Source organism: Zootermopsis nevadensis, unplaced genomic scaffold, assembly GCF_977971745.1.
Source record: "Zootermopsis nevadensis isolate Lab colony 2312 unplaced genomic scaffold, Znev_1.0 Znev_ptg000050l, whole genome shotgun sequence".
NCBI classification, from domain to species: domain Eukaryota; kingdom Metazoa; phylum Arthropoda; class Insecta; order Blattodea; family Termopsidae; genus Zootermopsis; species Zootermopsis nevadensis.
This window is the reverse complement of record NW_028259182.1, coordinates 5,216,826-5,236,052: the sequence shown is the minus strand read 5'-3', so window position 1 is coordinate 5,236,052 and position 19,227 is coordinate 5,216,826. Positions and strand designations below refer to the sequence as shown.

The 19,227-nt window shown below is 37.0% G+C and overlaps 1 protein-coding gene across 8 annotated transcripts in view; it reads left to right on the top strand.

Moving 5' to 3' along the window:
* gek (serine/threonine-protein kinase gek) overlaps positions 1–19,227 on the top strand; it is a 44,247-nt gene that overhangs the window by 8,536 nt on the left and 16,484 nt on the right. For 7 of the 8 annotated variants that reach the window (XM_022071635.2, XM_022071636.2, XM_087360901.1 and 4 more), the window contains exons 12-20: positions 612–718; positions 1,362–1,821; positions 2,263–2,412; positions 3,299–3,423; positions 4,750–4,858; positions 5,094–5,242; positions 5,912–6,018; positions 16,855–17,021; positions 18,507–18,744. In XM_022071635.2, the coding sequence (XP_021927327.2) occupies positions 612–718; positions 1,362–1,821; positions 2,263–2,412; positions 3,299–3,423; positions 4,750–4,858; positions 5,094–5,242; positions 5,912–6,018; positions 16,855–17,021; positions 18,507–18,744 (1,612 nt within the window). The remainder of the gene's footprint in view (positions 1–611; positions 719–1,361; positions 1,822–2,262; positions 2,413–3,298; positions 3,424–4,749; positions 4,859–5,093; positions 5,243–5,911; positions 6,019–16,854; positions 17,022–18,506; positions 18,745–19,227) is intronic. The other variant, XM_022071638.2, reaches the window with a different exon arrangement.

The window sequence follows — 19,227 nt, the reverse complement described above, 5'->3', positions numbered from 1 at the left end:
CTTATTCAACAGAATATCTGACATTTGAATATTTGAGTGGGAAAATATATTTAGTGATAGGTGTTTTTATTTATTCTCTGTTTTCCAAAAATTTCTTACATCGTACTATGTTGAATGTATGGGCCTACTTGAATTATTATGATTACCGTATTTCCAAAACGTACTTTTTACGCGTTTTAAAATTTCTGTAATCGTTGTCTGTCTCGCATTTCATGGCGTCCTAGGAATTGGTGTCAAGAAATTTGTTGTATGACCAAAGCAAAACAAAAATCTTAATGTCCATAACACTAATCATGGGACGGTAATTACAAAGACTCGAAGAAGTAATATTTTTCAGTGTTGTAATATGCGTGTTTTCCCAGAAAACCTATTCCTAAATGAAGGGAATGCCCTACAGTTGATAGCTACCTTTCTCCTTTACATCTTTTCTTAAATCAGGTGTGCCTCACAGTCGACAGCATCTTAAAACTGAGGAAATACGATAATACTAATAACGCCATTGCCACCGCCATTGCTGTTCCGGAATGCACAAAATGCATTATAATAAATATTTACAAATTTATGTGTCTGATGTTTAATGTTGTTATTGAAGGCTTTTAATTTTGTTGCAGGATAAGTTGGATGCCCAAGAAAAACTGAATTTACAGGATAAGGACTTGAAAGATGCCTTAAGTCAAAGAAAATTAGCAATGGCCGAGTATACTGAAGTAACAGACAGGTTTGTAGTAAATGTGCGCTTGTTATATGACATTTCTGTTTATATTTTTTTCTTCTTCCAAAGATGTTTGCACATCTCATTAGTTGCTGCCCGTGTTCCTTCTTTCTGTGTTGCAGCTGCTTCCATCTTTACCTCAGTCTCCTCCTGGGTGCCTTCCTTCTGCTTTCATGTTCGGAACCTTTGTGTTTTTTTAAAGAAAGAGTATCCAGACAGTCTTGCTGTTTTCCATCAATTTGCTTCCAGAAGGCTTTTTTCTTATTATTATTCCATTCCTTGTGGTTTTTCCTTCTTTACTTCTTAAATGTCTTGTCTGCTTGGTCCATGTCCAAGATTTTGCTACGTGCTTTTCTATGGACATGCAGACAGACTTTGCAAATTGTGCAGTCTGGTGTGCATCCGTCATCAATCATTTTCATTTACTTGTCTGCCATGCATTTATATCTACATACGTAATGAACGGACAAGGTGCTCAGACTATTAGTAGTAATGTTTGCTTCTCAGAGCACGTACTCGCAAAACACTGACAGCATACAGCACAAGAGTTGCTCTACTCTTCCAAATTATGTTCCAGAAAGTTTTATTCTGTTCTACTTGAAAGATTTATAAGGTAATGCTATGTACTTTTTTCATGTTTCTGCGGTAGGTTATCTGAATTGCGCCAGCAGAAGCAAAAGTTATCAAGACAGGTAAGAGATAAAGAAGAAGAATTGGAAGTAGCAATGCAGAAGATAGACAATCTTCGTCATGACATCCGAAAGGCAGAGAAACTGCGTCGTGAATTAGAGACACGGGTAGAGGAAGCAATGGCTGAAACTGGCAAGGAAAGGAAACTCAGGGAACGGAGTGAGGAATACTGTAAGCAGATGGAAGAAGAGACAGAGAAGCTGAGGCAAAGAAATCTTGTGGTAGGAACTGACGCGTCTGCTGTGAATCAAACGCATGCCTCTCAGGAGATCATCAGGTTAAAGACAGAGGTGGAGAAGCTTGAAGTGCAGTACACTGAAAGTCTAGCGCAGCAACAGAGTCGCTACAATTTGGAGTTGGCGAGTCTCAGGGACCAGTTGCAGGAAGCTGAAAGCAGAAGGGATGCTCTGGAAAGAGAGGTTAGAATTTATGTGCTTTTGTTACGTAAATTTATTATAACATAAGTTTTCTTTCCTTCCGAACTTGACGCTACGTTTATGCCAGCCCGATTGAGTCAGGAGCAATCTGACACCATGTGAGTCGCGCTGCTGTTATACCATCATCTTCATTCTTCACTCTTTCTTTAAAAAGTTCTAATTAAGAAACCAGATACAGAAACAGCTCACACACTGCTGGGGTTTCTCTTATATAACATTCATTCTGTATCCTTTCTTTCTTGTTCTCTTGTCTCAGAAATATAATAAATAAAGTAAACTGTAGAAAATGAATCTCACATCTATTATTATAATTAATGTTATTAGAGAAAAGTTTTGTGTGGAGTTGATGTTTATGTTCATCGTTAAAGTAGGTAGATATGAAAATAGATCTTCGTATAAATTTTAACTGCCTTTGGTATTCAGGTGCAGGTAGCGAAAGACAAGTTAGATGCAGCTCGTTTGGAGGAACTTACGGATAACGAAGAAACAATTGCCGAGTTGAAGAGACGGCATGAACGAGAGAAACTGCTGTTGCTGGAAGACAATAAGAAGCTCATGATGGACCTGGATACGGTTCGTGCTATTCGTTGTTTGCGTTTCTTCTTCCTTGTAAGACTTTGACTGAAATACTACATTTGTGTTTGAAAATGTTTGAAGTGCGTTATTAAAGAAATGTGTGTGTGGTTCTAACATGGGTGAAGATTCATCTCAAAAAATTGCATTATAAGAATTTTCATCATAAAGTCTTCTTCTTCTTAAAGTGCCTATCCGTTCCGGATGTTGGCGATCAGCATAGCAATTTGAGCTCTACTGGCCGCTACTTGAAACAGCCCTCCAGTGGACATCGAGAACCAAGTTTTTAGGTTCTGAAGCCAGGAGATTCTTGGCCTAACACTGTTAAAGAGTTGCCTGTGTCCACCACCAGTATCGCTGATAACATATAGATGGCGATAAATTGAAATGTTAATGCTGGGGTATATTTTCATTTGTTGACGTGTTAAAGAGCTATATGGCGTTCAGATTGCTGTAGTTTTTGATCTTCAGTGGTAAAAGAGAAGGCCAAATTGTGGAACATGTACGCCTGTCTGCACTTCACTACTTGTGTTTATCGTACCGTCTTATACTCTTTTCTTTACCTGATCTTATTTTTAGGAGCAAAGTACCTACTGAGTTTGTTAGTGATCCACTGTACATTGAATCATGGTTAATAGAAAGTAGACCCAGAAGTTGAGCACTTGAACATCACCACCGCCAGCAGTGTTACTTCCTGCAAAAACTGTTATATGACATTTGAAATTTTACACATTCATAAATGTTTGAGCCTGTTTGTTACATTATTTTATGCTGATTTATGTTGTTATATCGTGATATTATTCATCATATTTAGTAGCTGCTATCTTCTTTGTTTATTTCTATTTTTTCCTTGATCATTAATATTTATGATCCAATTTTATTCCAGTTAACGGAAAGTGTGGGCAGGATCCAAGGTGAGAGGCGACAATTAGAAGATGAGTACGAGGAACTCCGAAGTAAAAAGGATGCCATTGCTCAGTGGGAAGCCCAGATAAGTGAGATCATTCAGTGGTAAGTACACATGTGGTGGTAATATTACTACTAATTGTGAAGATGTTGGTCTCCTACTCAGATGTCAGTTGTTTTCTTCAAGGTATTCAGTTAGTTTGCGCTGTTACCTCCTTGTGGTCGCAAGCTAAGGAGGCTGATAGTAGAAGCAGTTGTGGGAAAGAGACTGTTCCAGCAGGTGGCATGCTCCGTCACGGAGAGGAAATATCTTAAAATATTTGTTTATGAATGTACAAAGTGTAAATAAAACTTGTTTTGTAGTTATTAATAAGCAAACAGTAACTTGTCTCCCTTTTTGTAAAGTTCTTTTTAAGTAATATTCAGCTGCAAATTGTTTATAAATTTTATTTTAAGGGGGATGTGCTTTTGCTGTATATAATCTGTATAAGATGGTTACTTCATTCACTGCCTTTTCTGATGAAGAATAATTGATAGATGAGCCTACCTCTCCACATTTTAGACAGAAAAGGCTATCACCGCATGTTCTTTGCACCGCACTCAGCCCACATATCACTTCTTTCATCTGGTTACACAATTTCTTTCAGATATTTCACATGTTTTTATTTGGTCATGCTATTTCTTGATGTGATGCCAGGAACTTACGTAGCAGGAGTAATATTTTAGTCTTCTGTCTGTAAACCTGATAACAGCAAACTGTAAGCGAATGGTAGGTGGGTTGATTAGTGGGGGCGTTTACTTCCAGAATAAATTGTTTTTACAGAAGAAGTTATTTTGAACAAGTATTTAACATACATAAGTATGCATGCATTTATGAATATACATAATGATTGGCATACACTGGTCTTCCATCGCATACCACAATCACAAAGTAGATTTCAGCTTCTCCGCACTTGCCTCGTGGCATAATACACAAAGAAACGTGGCAACATTTCAAATGTCTTTGCCCTAAGATGAAGGTGGAGCATCAGCTGGTACTTGTGTTGTGATTTCAATCATGTTTGGTTGAGCTACTAGCCTTGGCCTGCCATTTAAAACCACACATTAATGGACACAACTTAAGTTTTCTCCCTCTGTGTTCCGCGTTACATCTCCCATACAAGTTCCATGCAGTTGCCTCCATTGAAGGTTTTCCACAGGAAAATATCCAAATCCATTTTTTCCCTGAGATACCTTAAATGGAAATTTTACTGGATCTGAAAAGACAATGATATTGGGGCGTTAAGAAAATCCAGATAATAGGTACTTTTGCTTACATTACAGCCTTATAAAATCTACAAAGGAACAAGCTGGATTTCTTGAATACTGGCCTTTATTTCTGTTTGCATTAAAAATCCAGAAGCTCATAAATAATTTTGTCGTATGTTACAGGGTGAGTGATGAAAAGGATGCTCGAGGTTACCTGCAAGCTTTGGCTACGAAGATGACGGAAGAACTGGAGTTTCTGAAACATTCTGGAGTGGCTAATACGCAAACGTCTGTAAGCGTGTTATTTATGACTTCATCAAATGTTAAATGTATAATCATGCCACTAATTCATATCATAGTTGTGAGTGATTTGTGTTTATTCAGAAGAGTTTGAGACTTCTACAGCCTGATGCTAGTCGCATCCATTGGTCCATTGATGATTGGGGGGGGGGGGGGGGGTGATGCAGCTGACAATGCTGCTGTGCACACCTTTCTCAAGTTCTGAGACTTTGGTAATTGTCTTGCAGGATAAAAACTGGCGCAATCGCCGTAGCCAGAAGCTTGACAAAATGGAGCTGTTAAACTTACAGAGCAGTCTGCAGTCCGAGATACAGGCGAAGCAAGCCATCAGTGAGGAGCTTAGCAAAACAAGATCTGAACTCATTGCTGCCCAGAAGTAAGTTGGGTATCGCTGGAAGTGAAAAGCAGTGCTGAACAACATTTTTAAAAATGTTTTCTTTGTGCTTTGAATTGCAAAGCCTAGCAATGTTACGTTTTTTTCAGAACACCAGTACTTTCACCACAAATTAAAAACAAAGCTTTCCTATTCTTACAAACGCACAAATATTTACCTGTTCACAAATGTTGAAAAATTCTGGATTCAAAGTCCAGTTTACACTATTTTGACATAAGGTGTTTTTCTGTAATTCATTTCTTCAGGGTGTGACTGAAGAAGCTGCCATGGCCTGCTTATCTTGTGTGCTCATGTTATTGGTACACAGCTCAGTCTCTTATTCTTGACTCAAACTCCGAATTAACAACAGTAGTTTCTCTGTGAAGATAAAGCACACATTTCTTTCTTTGTTATGGTGCATCCATACCTGAGTGCTACTCATTTCTACCCTGAAGGCAGCATGCTTCTTAAAAGTGTGGGTAATGACAAGATTACGTACCATCAAAACCGAGACCACAGTTGTGTTGGACTTTCATCTACAGTCTGAATTTTATTGTGTACTGCTCAGTATTTTGGCAGTATAGATTTCAAATAATGTTCCTAGCAGTTCTGCTGTAGTTATGGTCATACATGTTCATGGCCATCGCTTTGTAAATTTCATTTTACTTCCAGAGAGCTTCGGGATTTCCGGCACAAGTTTGAAATTCTGTCTCATGACATGAAAGGGAAAGAATCTCAGATCAAGGAGCTGCAGTCCAAGTTGGATTCAGGTGAGGGATGTAAGTACGTTGTTTTCTGTATAATTCTCGGTTATTATTCATTTATCAGGACTTTATCAGGGTTGCCAGCAAAACATTGTCTTTTGTGTAATCCTGGAATTGGTTTAGTGTTAAATTTTTAATTTGCATTTTGTTTTTCATTTTCATACAAATTTCAAATTAATATACAACTTGTGAATAATAAGATTGTCAGAATAATGCCCTTTTTACGTGAATATAAGCTGCGCATTCGAAAGGAAAATCTTAAGGAAAATATATGGTCCAAAGAACGAAGAGGGAAACTGGCGAATCAGATATAATGATGAATTATACCATTTATATAATGAGCCTGATGTAATTAAAGTAATAAAGACAGGAAGACTAAGGTGGATGGGACACCTGTATAGAGCCAGTGAAGCACACCCAAGCAAGAAAGTAATATTTACCAATATGGAAGGAACAAGAAAAAGAGGGAGACCCCCCATTAAGTGGCTTGATAGTGTAGAAAAAGATCTTCAAGCTCTCGGAGTCCAGGGATGGAAAAGGAAAGCCGTACATAGGGACCAATGGAAGCGCATTGTTCGGGCGGTCAAGGCCTGTAATAGGCTATAGAACGCGTGATGATGATGATAAGCTGCGCATGTTGTCCAAATTTGCATCTCATAAAATTAAGGTGTAGTCTATAATCAATTTTTTTTGATTATGAGATAATTTATCTCTTCCATGGCTGATGAACAAGAGATGCATTATGGTATTTTAAATAGAGAAATGAAGCAGATATATAAAAGTTGTTTCACAGAAGAATGGATGAATGAAACTATGTGAAACAATGAGAGGTGAAACGACTTCGTTTGTAAGGTCATGTCTTCATCGGTTTTTCAGTAGTGGAGTGAGTTTTTGCCATTGAACAGGTTCTGTTAGAGTTTGGATTGGTGATAACTTTTGAACAGATTAACTTAGATTTTTCAGTAGCGGGTTAGAGTGGGTGCGCGAAATAATCTGTGAGGAAAAACTATGTAATTGTTTCTCACGTGAATTGATGCTATTCTGATGATAACAGAAATTAGTGCGCACTCGGCCTCCTTACTTCAGACTCTGTTTTTTGCCATTTTAATGGACATCGACCACAGATGTCATGTGACCGCTGCACTAAAAATGCTCTCATTATATGACAGTATTCACAGTATGATTTGTTCTCACAAAACCACTACAGAAAATGTCTTTGGAACTTAAAATATTTTAAATCAGACTGACACTTTATGGAAAATTAATTTAAAGCTCTTTCATTTGGTTTACAGATGAGATTTTATTTATTTATTTTCCTCTTGAAAGTCAGGTGTGACTTATATAGGCACACAGCTTATATTCATGTTTTTATGATATGTATGCCACATACTTTATCCGGTCATATTTATTGTATTTTATGTATTTTAAATCTTATTTGCTTGGGAAGTCATCCCTTTATATTATACTTTGTTCAGGATTAAGCTTGTGTTGCCATGTGACTTCCTGTTGTCTGATTTCATTGAAGTTTGTTTGCCTAAAACCTTCATGTACCCTGGCAACCCTCACCTGAGAAAGTTACTGCTTTTCTAACGCATTTTTTGTGCACTTTAAAGAAAATAATGCTTTATGTCATCATTTTGCTACACCTGCTCTATCAGCTCATGCTGGCTGATAGTATAGTGTTGTCAGTGAACTGTGAAATAAATTGGGATTTTTTTAAATCTTCGTGTGTCACCATGAAATGGTTTAAACAATGGCTTGGTAAAAATAGATAAGGATGTACAAAAATTGATGGGAATACAGAGCTCATAGATTTTGTGATATTTCTGAATTAATACCTATACATTTTAAACTGTATATACATTTTCATTGTTCGTTCAATATCGAAATGAACAGATATTTGTCTTACTTGTAGCTCTTTCTATTGGCTTGTGTTCATTTCCCTGAAGGTTTGTTGGTTGAAAATATATTTTAATTTTATTCTAACATGTTCAAATTACCCACAATTATTATTTCTTTTATTCAGATGTGTTCTTGAAACTGTGAGACAGTTGTAGTCAGAGCATGACACGAAATAGGGAAGGGATCCACTCAAAAGCATGCATTTGATGAGTTTGTTTTGACTTTTCCATTTTGTATTGATTATCTGCATTATGTTTTCTATCCAGTATTTTATTTTATTTTCGCATTTAAATTATTTGAAACAAGAAGTAAGTAAGTCAGTCATTTGAACTGCGTTATTATTTGTTTCCTTACCGTTCACTGCCTCCTCCTTTCAACATGTACATTCTGCATTGAACCTATCAGAATTAAACGTGTTCTCTGTTGAGGCGTCTGCGCGCGGCTGTGTCACGTTTTCCAAGGACGATGTTGCTTTTACGTGGATCAGTAATAAGTGCAACATTTCATGTTTGACACAGTTGTAAAGTTTTTCAGTAAACTTGAAAGTTTATTTTGCTTATGTGTTGTCTGTAGTGAGCAAGGCATTGTGAAGTTTCTAACACTGGGGTAGAGCAGTGCATGTGACTTCTTAAGTTTCTTCCTAATGCTTGGCTTGTGAATTTGTGTTTATGTGAATAAATAAACCATCCAGCATGAAAGTTACATGTGTCTTGCCTCTGTGCGTATTCTGTGCTAAATATAAGATCACAGACTATATATTTTTTCTTTGACTTCTTCTAGTGAATTACTGTTTTTGGCTGCAAGGTTTCTGTTAATCTTTTCATTTCAAGGTTATGGAAAGTGATTTTGGTAGTAAGTGTTTTATACATCCGGAGAAGGGGCTGAAGCCGTCTCGTGTGCGCGAGGAACAACTTGGTTATTATATTAATCAGAGTGCCAGCTTGTGTTTTCTGATGATCGTACATTTTTAATGGTTGTGTACAGCAAAAGGAATGTTGTGTATTGTTTATGCTTGTCAAAATTTGTCATCAGTTATGTGACTAGTTTATAACAGGAGCCTAGTAGTCTGAGGTAATAAGTCTTTTGGCAATTAGCATTTGAATTGTCTCCTCCCCTTCCCTCCAAAATAAGGCCTAAATTATGTGTTTGTAAACACTGCATATTTCAGTTATACAAAAGCTTGTGTTGTGATAAAAAGGACTTTGAGACAGGTGGGTTATGACATCTTCTGAAATATGTCATAAAATAATAACCAAGCTACAGCATCTTGTCCCATCTCCGACAGTGCACAGGCATGATAATAGAGACAGTGGTAACCATCATGGGCAGTAAATGTGTTAATTTCTATCAAAACAGTGGTGTTTGGTACTGTCATTGTAGTTTTTGTCCGGTTATTGAGAGATGACAGTGTGCAAACTGAAATTGCTTCACTGCGACACTTTTATGGTACATTTCTAAGATATTTTTGTTTTTTGTAAGTGCTTAAAATTTATATTAATCCCTCAATTTAGGTTAGGTTTAACATCTCTTTCCAGTTGTTGAATCAGGACGCAGCTGACGTGGCACAATGGAAAGATCACATTATTTACACTCAAGTCTGATGAAGGCTTTTCACTTGGCAAAAATTTTTATGTCCCCGGTGATTATTTTGAGGTTGTAAAGAGTTTTGGGGGTGTCAGATTTTCATTTCTGTATATTCTCGTGCATGATGAAAAGTTTCTTCTCAAGCTTTATTCTGTACTGAAGCCTGCGTGTTTGTGTGTGATAATTGTACAGGTTTGTTGGCTTGGTCATAGAGAATAAAACTTAGGTTACACTCGGAACAAAATGGAAAACTTGTTTCAAGAAAACTTATGTTTACCCACTTTAATAATATTCTCTGTTTTGATGTGGCAATTCAGCACCTCCCATGTCTAGCTTTTGTGCATGTAATGTCAGTCAGTACCCATGTCCTTTCTTGGTTTCGAGGTCACTGTGACAGCTTAAGGATATGACTTAGTGGATGCGGTTAGTACCTCACAGGTATCCTACAATATGTGGGATTTGAGGTTTTCACGGCGGTGAGTTTTTGGGCAGTAGCACCATACAGTCTGGTAGAAGTTTACCGACTCTGGTGATGGAGGCAGCAAGGACCTCTGAAACATCGGTAAACTTCTACAGGCTACGTGGCGCAACAACCCAGAAGACAGCCATCTTCTGTCCTACAATACTTTAGCAGTAATATCTTTGTGTTAAAATTTCTGCATTCAGTGATTAGGGTTCTTAAACTGTCTTGGCCAGCCTTTCATCCAGCAGGGGCTCACCCACAGGCATGTTGTTTATTTCCAAGAATGTCTTCATTAGTTCTGTAGAAGAGAAACATTTTTATCCATATCAGTTTCACCATCATGTTTTTGCACTTGATTTTCTGTCATGTTCATCAGCCCACGAAATTTATGGCCCCTCATTTTGAAATTACGGGGCAGCTTGTAAGAATCACGTGCACAGCGTAGTGTAGCCACACGCATTGCGTAAATAATTGTGTTTATTATACAGACGTGCCATACTGGTATTTGAAATGCAGGTACTTTATGTAGCCAAGATGTGACTTTATGTCTGACAGTGCAGTAGAACTGACACTAACATTTATACTGAAGAATATGGCATACTTTTGTAATGGTATTTTCAGTTCTTTGGCATAAGAGTTGAACTGATGGACATGGTTAACTTTAATGCATTCTGTACTGATTAAATGAAAACTTTGAAGATGGCTGTCTTCTGGGTTCTTGTACCATGTAGTCTGATAGAAGTTTACCAGCGTTTCAGGGGTGCTTTGCTACCTCTATCATCACCACCCTGGTGATGGAGGCAAGAAGCGCCTCTCAAATGTTGATAAACTTCTAACAGACTACATGCACATTTACTACATTCTGTGGATCCATAAGTTAGTTGGATAACAGCATGTGGAATGTCATAAAAATATTATATATATGCAAGTACAATTCAAACTATTGTAAAAATTTTACATGAAATGAGCATTGCAAATTGGAAGACAGCCATCTTCATACTCTCTGCCATGACAACCTCAAATCTCATATAAAAACTTTGCTTTTGAGCTTAGTCTGTTTGCTGTTCACTGTCAGATAGTAAGTGTAGCATGTCCCCCCCCCCCCCCCCAATGATTTGCAGTACCACTGATTGCCAAAGGTTACATTGGAAATCAAGAAACTGCATGGGAATGATGAATGGTGAAAAGTTTGTAACATTTCAGTAACAGCAGTTACAGAAGATTGTACAATCAGCAATAAATGTTTTGTGTCATAAGAGGATAATGTGGCGATCCTCCAGTCTTTGTACGATACGTTTCTTTGAAACTGGTCTGTTGTCACGACTATGCACGCAACCATATTCAGTCTTTGAAGAGATTGTTTTTGAAAATTCTGTGTATATTTAATCCTCTTTTCTCTACCCATTGCTGTCCACATGTTTTTGCAAAGCATGCTCGACTTTCAAAGATGATTTGAAATTAAAAATAAATGTGACATTTTTGTCCTAATGACTAGTTTCTACCTTATGTTTCAGTTACCTGATCTGTAAAAATTGTTCTTTGCCTCGCTTTCTGACCAGTTATTACCTCTCAGCCAGTACTGCACGTGCGTACTATGTGACCCATACATTGAACAGACTTTTGTTCATTTCACTGTTTGTTTTAAAATATATTTCCTGAAACGTTTGGAATATTATGTCGTCATGTATGAACATACATGTCTACTTGCAGCTCTACTCTTTGCAGCATAAATTAATTTTGAAACTTGAACTATGATTAATGTTTGACTGTAAATATGTGTGAATTTGGAGAGAAAAAAAATATGGGCCTATATGGACAATTTGCTAAAAGTGATTTTGTATGTAAACTTTTGCACCAATAGCTAAGTAGAAATTACACAGTGCTGCTTACATTACAAACCCACTACCCCTTAAGGGGGTAAGAAATTAAATATGTAGTGAAAGAATTAGTCACACTTGGAATGATTTTCATATGGCCAACTAGGGACTCTTATGACTTTTTTCTACTATACCATTCTCATTAAATTTCGAGAATTAAAATAAGGATCTTTGTGGCCATTTTCATGCAATCAGATGGACGTCTGTAGTTAGGTCAGTATTGATTTCTCCACCGTCCTTCCTAGTTAAAGTTCGTGTAATTACAACATTTTTCACCTTTGTAAGCCTCACATAGAAATTGTCAATTTCATTGATGGCCACAATCCTCTGCCAGAGAAGGCGTATTGCTACAGAAATATATTGAATGTCACAGTTGACTGGTTAGTACTCTTGGTTCACATTTCGGATATCTTGGCTTCATGCATCTGTTAAGAGACCACCCATCCAGATTAAGGTATTTTATTGTTTTTCTGAGTCTCTCAAGACTAATTCTGGGATAGTACCTCAAATTAGATCATGTCAGCTTCCTTTCGCATCCTCTCCAATTTATTATTGATTATCAGACTATCTTTCTATGCTATATTGTCTGAGCCAATTGAAAGCGTTATTAAATAATCATGAATAAATAAATTAATTAATATGGGATGAAATTTCATTTGTATAACTTCTGTCGGTGTGCTTTGTTTTGTTGTTTGGTTCCGTCTTAAGTACTTATGCTTTGTTTAATATCCCTCTCTTCTTTCAATCTGTGAAAATGAAGTTGTACTCTTAAGCTGTCAAGTGGACTGTCTATAAAAGGCATGATAATAGCAGATAGATTTCTGCTATTGTTCGGTCATTATTATCAATTTTTGTTTATTGAATTTGCCACAGAATTTGAACAGTGGTATCGCAATTACAAAATTAAAATGCCGTCATTATGATGAGCGTTCCATTGCCTAAAGTTAGTACAGTGGTATGGCATTGGGCACATGACATTTTCGTTACATGTGAAGTTGTTGCGTTGTGCAAAAAAGTATATGTTTCATTTCATCCTGTGGATTGGATTTCTGCTTATATATTTTGTACTGATTTCTTTGATTATATTTAGTGTTACTGTTATAGTTTGTGTTCCTCTTTCTTGCTCCTTTAGACAAAATGCCCCTATTTATTGGTGTTACAAGCTGCCTGTGGGGCTTGCTTCTGCTCCTTATGAAAATCTATTTCTGACCATGCGACCAACTTACTGGAGTGGGAAGGGTGTTCCTATCACCACCTCACCATCTGGTAAAGTACCGGTTGCCGCTGCTGTGATGGTGCTGCCGCTTTTCTTTTCTGTTTGTCGTTAGTTTGAACAGCTCCTATCCCCTTATGTTTTCACCCAGTAATTGACCTCTGTTCTGCTGTAATTAAGGTTTGAATTTTCAGTTCTGATTTTGATGTAGGGGTTGTCCATGAATGATGTCGCACTTGAGGTGGTGGCAGATACGACCCTGCATGTTGAGGTACAGTAGTAGCAGTAGTAGTAGTTATGATGTGTATTTCATGGAGCATTTGAAATGCATTGCATTATTGATGGATGGCCCCCATAATCTCTTCTATATGCGTGGAGTTAACAACCTTTCTTTAATTACTTTTTCACATTAACCATGTATAGAAATACCCCAAGTAATCTGATTCTGAGTTAATTGAGTTTTGTATCTTTTAAGTTTTCGTGTTTATTTTTAAAAAATGAATTTATTTTAATTCTGTTTGACCTTAATGGAATTTTGGTGTTGGGTGTTCCTCATTTGTTTTAAATATATAAGTAACTGATTGTTTACAAGTTACTTTGGGTAATGTGAGCTGTATATATTAGTACTCATTTGCGATAATTATTTTTGCAATGACCTCATGATCACGGCTTCTTTCATGATGAGGCAGATTCAAGCTTTGTAAGTGCATTTTGTTTAACAAATGAGATTAAAACTGAATATATTGCGAGTATGAATGTTTTTTACTAATAAAGAAGTAAGTAAGTTACTGTATTTTACAGTAATTGGTGTGTGTATACAAAGGGGATATTGTGGTAGGAAATTTAAACTTCTTTTACAGAAATGAATGATATTTCTTCAAATGAAGGTAGCTCGGTTGGTGCTTTCATTATTCAAGAACCGCAGAAACTGATCTATTGACCAGAGCCTGTTTTATTGCAGTGATGTATCTGGAATGACATTTTTTCTTACATTGTAGTAGGATCTTAGTGTAACTTTCAGAATGTAAATTTCTCCATCTATCCTTGTTGAGAGCCTCACTCCCATTTACACTGCATAGCACATCTAAGTCCTGTCTGTGTCTAGAACAGCTCAGAAGTGCCTACAGTTCCATTCACGTTGTTCGCTGAACCTTCGGTTCAGAAAACAACGTCCATGTTCTTTACTCCTTGACTGTAATTTTGCAAGGCCTCCTCTCTGTTCGAATATGGTTCATTATTATAGTGTTTGATGCCGGTTGCGATTTTTTTAAATCAGAAAGATCACGTTCATCCACCTCATTGCCTCTCTTATGTTTTGGGTCTGTTGAACTTTCTTCGGTGTCACTCGGCCACTGATTTTATTGCAACAGAACGACTGATTTTTTTCACGTGCCAACACCACAGCTTTGACCCGCCATGCCATAGTACAGCTGCACTTGGTTGGCTTGTATTCACACCTGTAGTAGAGGTGTGTTATTGTTTCCTGTTTGGATCAGATCACTATTGTGATTATCCTATAGTGTTTCTTGGAGTCGAGCTATCTCATAGCATACCCTTCTGGACCATGCATGTAAGATAGTAAACTCCACTCATGTACATTGATTCATTGACACATGCAGAACAATCACTTGTAGTCAACCTCTGTTTCAGTGCATATCAATCTGCATTGAGCCATTAACAAAATCTTCACGGATTTTAGGTTGATGGCCACGAGGTTAACACAATAGATAGGAAATTAGATTACTGTATTCATAAATTTTTGTGGTAATACATTTATGTGCAGTGGAAATTCGAAAGTAGAGTAGCCGTTTTTGAATCAAAATCTTTATCTTTGAGTATCTATAAAAATAATCAATATTTGTAAAAATAATATACAGAGATTTTCAGTTGTGGTCTTGTAGGTTCTGGTGCCATGTAGTTTTGTATGTGGTTACCAGTGTTTTAGAGGAACGTATCACATCCATTTTCAAGGTAAATGCTAGTTGACAACAGTCAATATCTTCATCGTGAGAACCCTTGGTTTCTGATACTGAGAGATTAACTGGAAATTACCTTTATGCTGGTGATGCACAATGTTACTGAACCCAGCCGTACACCGAGTGGTTTTGTCATCATGTTCTTTTAAGAACGTGTTGCAGATCTGTAGGAAAGACGCAGATGTTTTGTGCACAGTGAATAATAAATTCCTAAAGTCATGCAAGAGTGATTTCATAAGACATTAAGGCTACATGGCCCTGGTGTGAACTGTTAATGCATTCTGCCACAAAAGACTTGAAATGGCTTCTGTGCTTATAGACATTACTTCAGTATTTGGGGTTCCTCCATTTTAAAAAACAATTGTTAGTCCACGAAAGTATAACCAGCTTGCAGATAATCACATTTTATCAATGAAGTTGCTACAAATTGATGAAGTGAGAAATCTGTTTAATAGGTGTATTAATATAAATCATAAAATATATTTTTATGATTACAGTTTGTAATGGTTATATATTTATTCTGTTACTTGATAGGGGCCATTGGCAGGATGTTTTGAATACAGTAATGAACCCTCAGGTTCTGTAAAAGCATAAGTGGTGTTGGGGGGGGGGGGGATACCCAGTATAAGTAAACTTTAAGGAATTACAGTGTTACTTGGAACCAAGTGTTAAAGGTGAAGAACCATCTTAGGAACTCAGTTGATTTTATAAATATACACAAAATAACAGGACATTATTTTTGCCTTATATTTCTTTATAGTATGTGAAATTTAATTTCCATGCTCCTTATTCCTGTAAATTTAGATTTTTAACATTTCAAATTGTTGTTGATATCCAGAGAAGATTGAAGGTACAATAACAGACATACTCTGTCTTCAAACACATTTCCTGTTTGATGTGGAGATTATAAATTTATGAATTTAGTCCCAATAGTTTATAGATATTTCAAACATTTCCAGTATTGTTGGTGATCTCCCTACTACATTTGTAATTGCTGCTTGTAATGTGATATAAGATACTTTAAAATCTTTAAGTAATTTTTCTTTTGAATATGGTTGTCTTCTGGGTTGTGCCATGTAGTCTGGTAGAAGTTTACTGTCATTTCAGAGGTCCTTTCAGGGCAAGGACCTGTGGAATTTCAGTAAACTTCTACCAGACTTCATCGTGCAAAAATCCGGAAGACAGTCATCTTCCAGCTCACCGCCACGAAAACCTCAAATCCTACTTAATTTTTCTTCATTTCATAAGGCACTTGCTGCAGTGACTAGGCATGGCATGAATAAGAATGTGCACCGAGAAACATTGCTGAATCAAGTAACTATGTCATTTACAAGACTAACTCATCTAAAAATGTGTGGAGTGTCAGAAAATTGTGTTGGTATCCGTAAAACGGAACGCAGTTGACTGCTGTTCATGTGCACACTGTATGTGTAATGTGAAATCTATCTTTTGTAATAAGGAAATAGGAAAGTAATTCTTGTCTTACGCTCTTTCTCTGTTTCTCTCTTACTGCCCTAGCACATGATAGTGTCGTTTCAATTTGTTTTCAACACTGTATTCACAACAATTAAGGTTTATAGGTAGTTAAATACTAATTTTAAGTTTATTCTCACAGCAAATATAAATTATGAGTTCATGTTGCATTAAGTTGAGATGCTGTTTTTAACATCTTATGTGTGAAACCAGGCTTGGAAATTGTTATGATCAAACATTATTGGTAAAAGACAGTCTTGACTCGTAACCAAGTTATGAATGTGTGTATGTGTGACAGTCTTCATAATTTTATGTATATTTGCATTACTCATGCTTACATTCTTTTTTTCCTCTAAAATATAGTTTCAGTTTTGGAACGACCCTCATCTCAGATGTCATATTTAGACAAGTTCCTCATCGAGTCTTCAAATCGTCAGCACGGATCTGTTGAAAGTGAGGAAGGCGATGTGGAAGACAACAGAGCTCCATCTGTAGCGAGTAGTAAATCCAATTTATCAGAACTTAGCATAGTAAGTGTTACTATACTGAAAGAATTCCATTTAATTTCTTTAATATTCTTCATGAGTCATGCTAGCTAAGGTATTTGAGGTGGCTGAGATTCAAATCTGAGCAGACAGTTGGAATTCGTCTCTTCACAGGAATGGCTCTGGGGCTTGTTTTGCCTCGTGTTGAGTGGCCACCTGTGAATAAAGCAGCCAGAGCATGTAGCTAACAGAAAACCTGTCTTTTGCTGAGGTGTGGAACTGGTAGGGAAGTCTTACCCTAGCAATTACTGTATATTCTGAAATTATTGAGAGGTAAAGAAGAGCACCCATTGCTTAATTGAACATTCTGTAAAGCTGAATTTATTAGAATTTACAAGTAGCATATGTTGATTCACACTACAATATGCCAGGGGCAAGATTTCAATAAAGATGAAGGCAGTCGTCAGAAGCGACATGATTTTAAAATTAGAAGTGACTGCAAATAATGCATGTTAAAAGTGTCTCTGTCACCCTCTATTGCACTTTACCCTTGGGAAAGGACTCTGGTCTGGATGCAGAGGCTAGAGGAAAAATCCTCTGCTCCTGTCGGGGTTCAAACCCTGGTCGTCCAGTCCGTAGTCAGTCACTATACTGACTGAGCTACCCTGGCTCCTTTACCCACTAATATGTGTTATTAATTGTCCTGTGTTCTTGTGTTTGATATTTATGTTAAAGGAGACTGCATATGATAGGCAGTTAAGGAATTTTGTTCTGTAGGGGACTTGGAAGCAAACTAACTCTTTGTTTTTTCACGGAAGAACATCTGAAAGAAACTACTGTACATACGTAATGTAGTAAGGTTGAACTCTGTCTCTTTCTTTTGGGTTATAATATCGTGTGAACTTGTAGGCAGATACCATTGGTTTGCATGAACCTGTTAAGTTGAAGGCAGCGTGTTCTTCCAAAACACTGGTATTCACCTAAAAGTCAGTGATACAACCCAGAAGACCAATATCAGTCAATACATTCACCACCGTTAGAACCTCATATCTAAATTTTGTTTATTTTCATTGTGACATCACCTTTGCCTTGCTTTAAAGTCTGGCCAGCTGCACTTTAACGTGAAAGCAGAATGTTAGCAGAGTTGATAAAAACTGAATTGATAATGTTGCATACAAATGTCATGCCTTTTGTCATAAAAATGAAATTGAGTGAACTATCTAATGATAGGAATGGATGAATCTGTTTCAGATGTTATTATAGTAATGTTCAGATTTTAAGCCTAACATTCTGTACTTCACAGTGTTTATGTGAAGGATTTCATTAACATCCTCGCACATCAGGAATCCAATTCCTTTACAGGTTGCCATACTTCCTTCTTCCTCCGTCAGATGATTAACGTCGAATCGTTAGTGCACCAGTGCAGTGAGCATTTTCTTCTTTTTCTCTTCTATTGTCAACCGTTTGTACACGGCTGGTTGAGAGCATATGCACTTTTACGTCATGCAATTATGAACTGTGGTTTTACAGGACCCCGCTTCTCCACATGGACTCGACCTGCACAACAAACCCCCCCATCTGCCCCCCAAACCAAAATCTCACCAGTTTCTTGTCAGAACATTCTCCTCCCCTACCAAGTGCAGTCACTGTACATCACTGATGGTCGGCCTCACTCGTCAAGGTATCGTTTGCGAAGTGTGTGGTTTTGCCTGCCATATTGGTTGCTGTGAGAAAGTCCCGGCAATATGTCCTGTGCCCTCGGATCAAAGTACGTATTCACCGTGTAACTTACTGTGGAGTTTTAACTTTTCTGTTTTGAAAAACATTTATTTTTTAGCCATGAAGCATATATTTCTGAAACTGAAATAAAGTTTATTGAATACAGAATCTCTAGAAATAGCACATAGGAATTGCATAGTTATTGAGGAATATATCGTAAGTGGTGCTCAAGAATATTGAGACATGTCTTGACTGCTGATTGCGTATGTTTCTTATATATCAATCCTTCCTTGATTTAAGGAGGTGTGCCATCAGCATTTCAGGTGTGGTTGTTCTGAACTGAGTTTCTCTTTTCTGTTTTTTATTTATTTGTAATAACGTAGGACAAGAACAACAGAATTCCCCCCCCCCCCTTAATTTTGGTGGCATTTGGTTTTCTACAACAAATGTTTTCTTATCAATAGCTGAATATGCATCATATTGAAGAATTATACTGCTAAAGTTGTGTTATAGTAGAATCTGTTAAAAATCA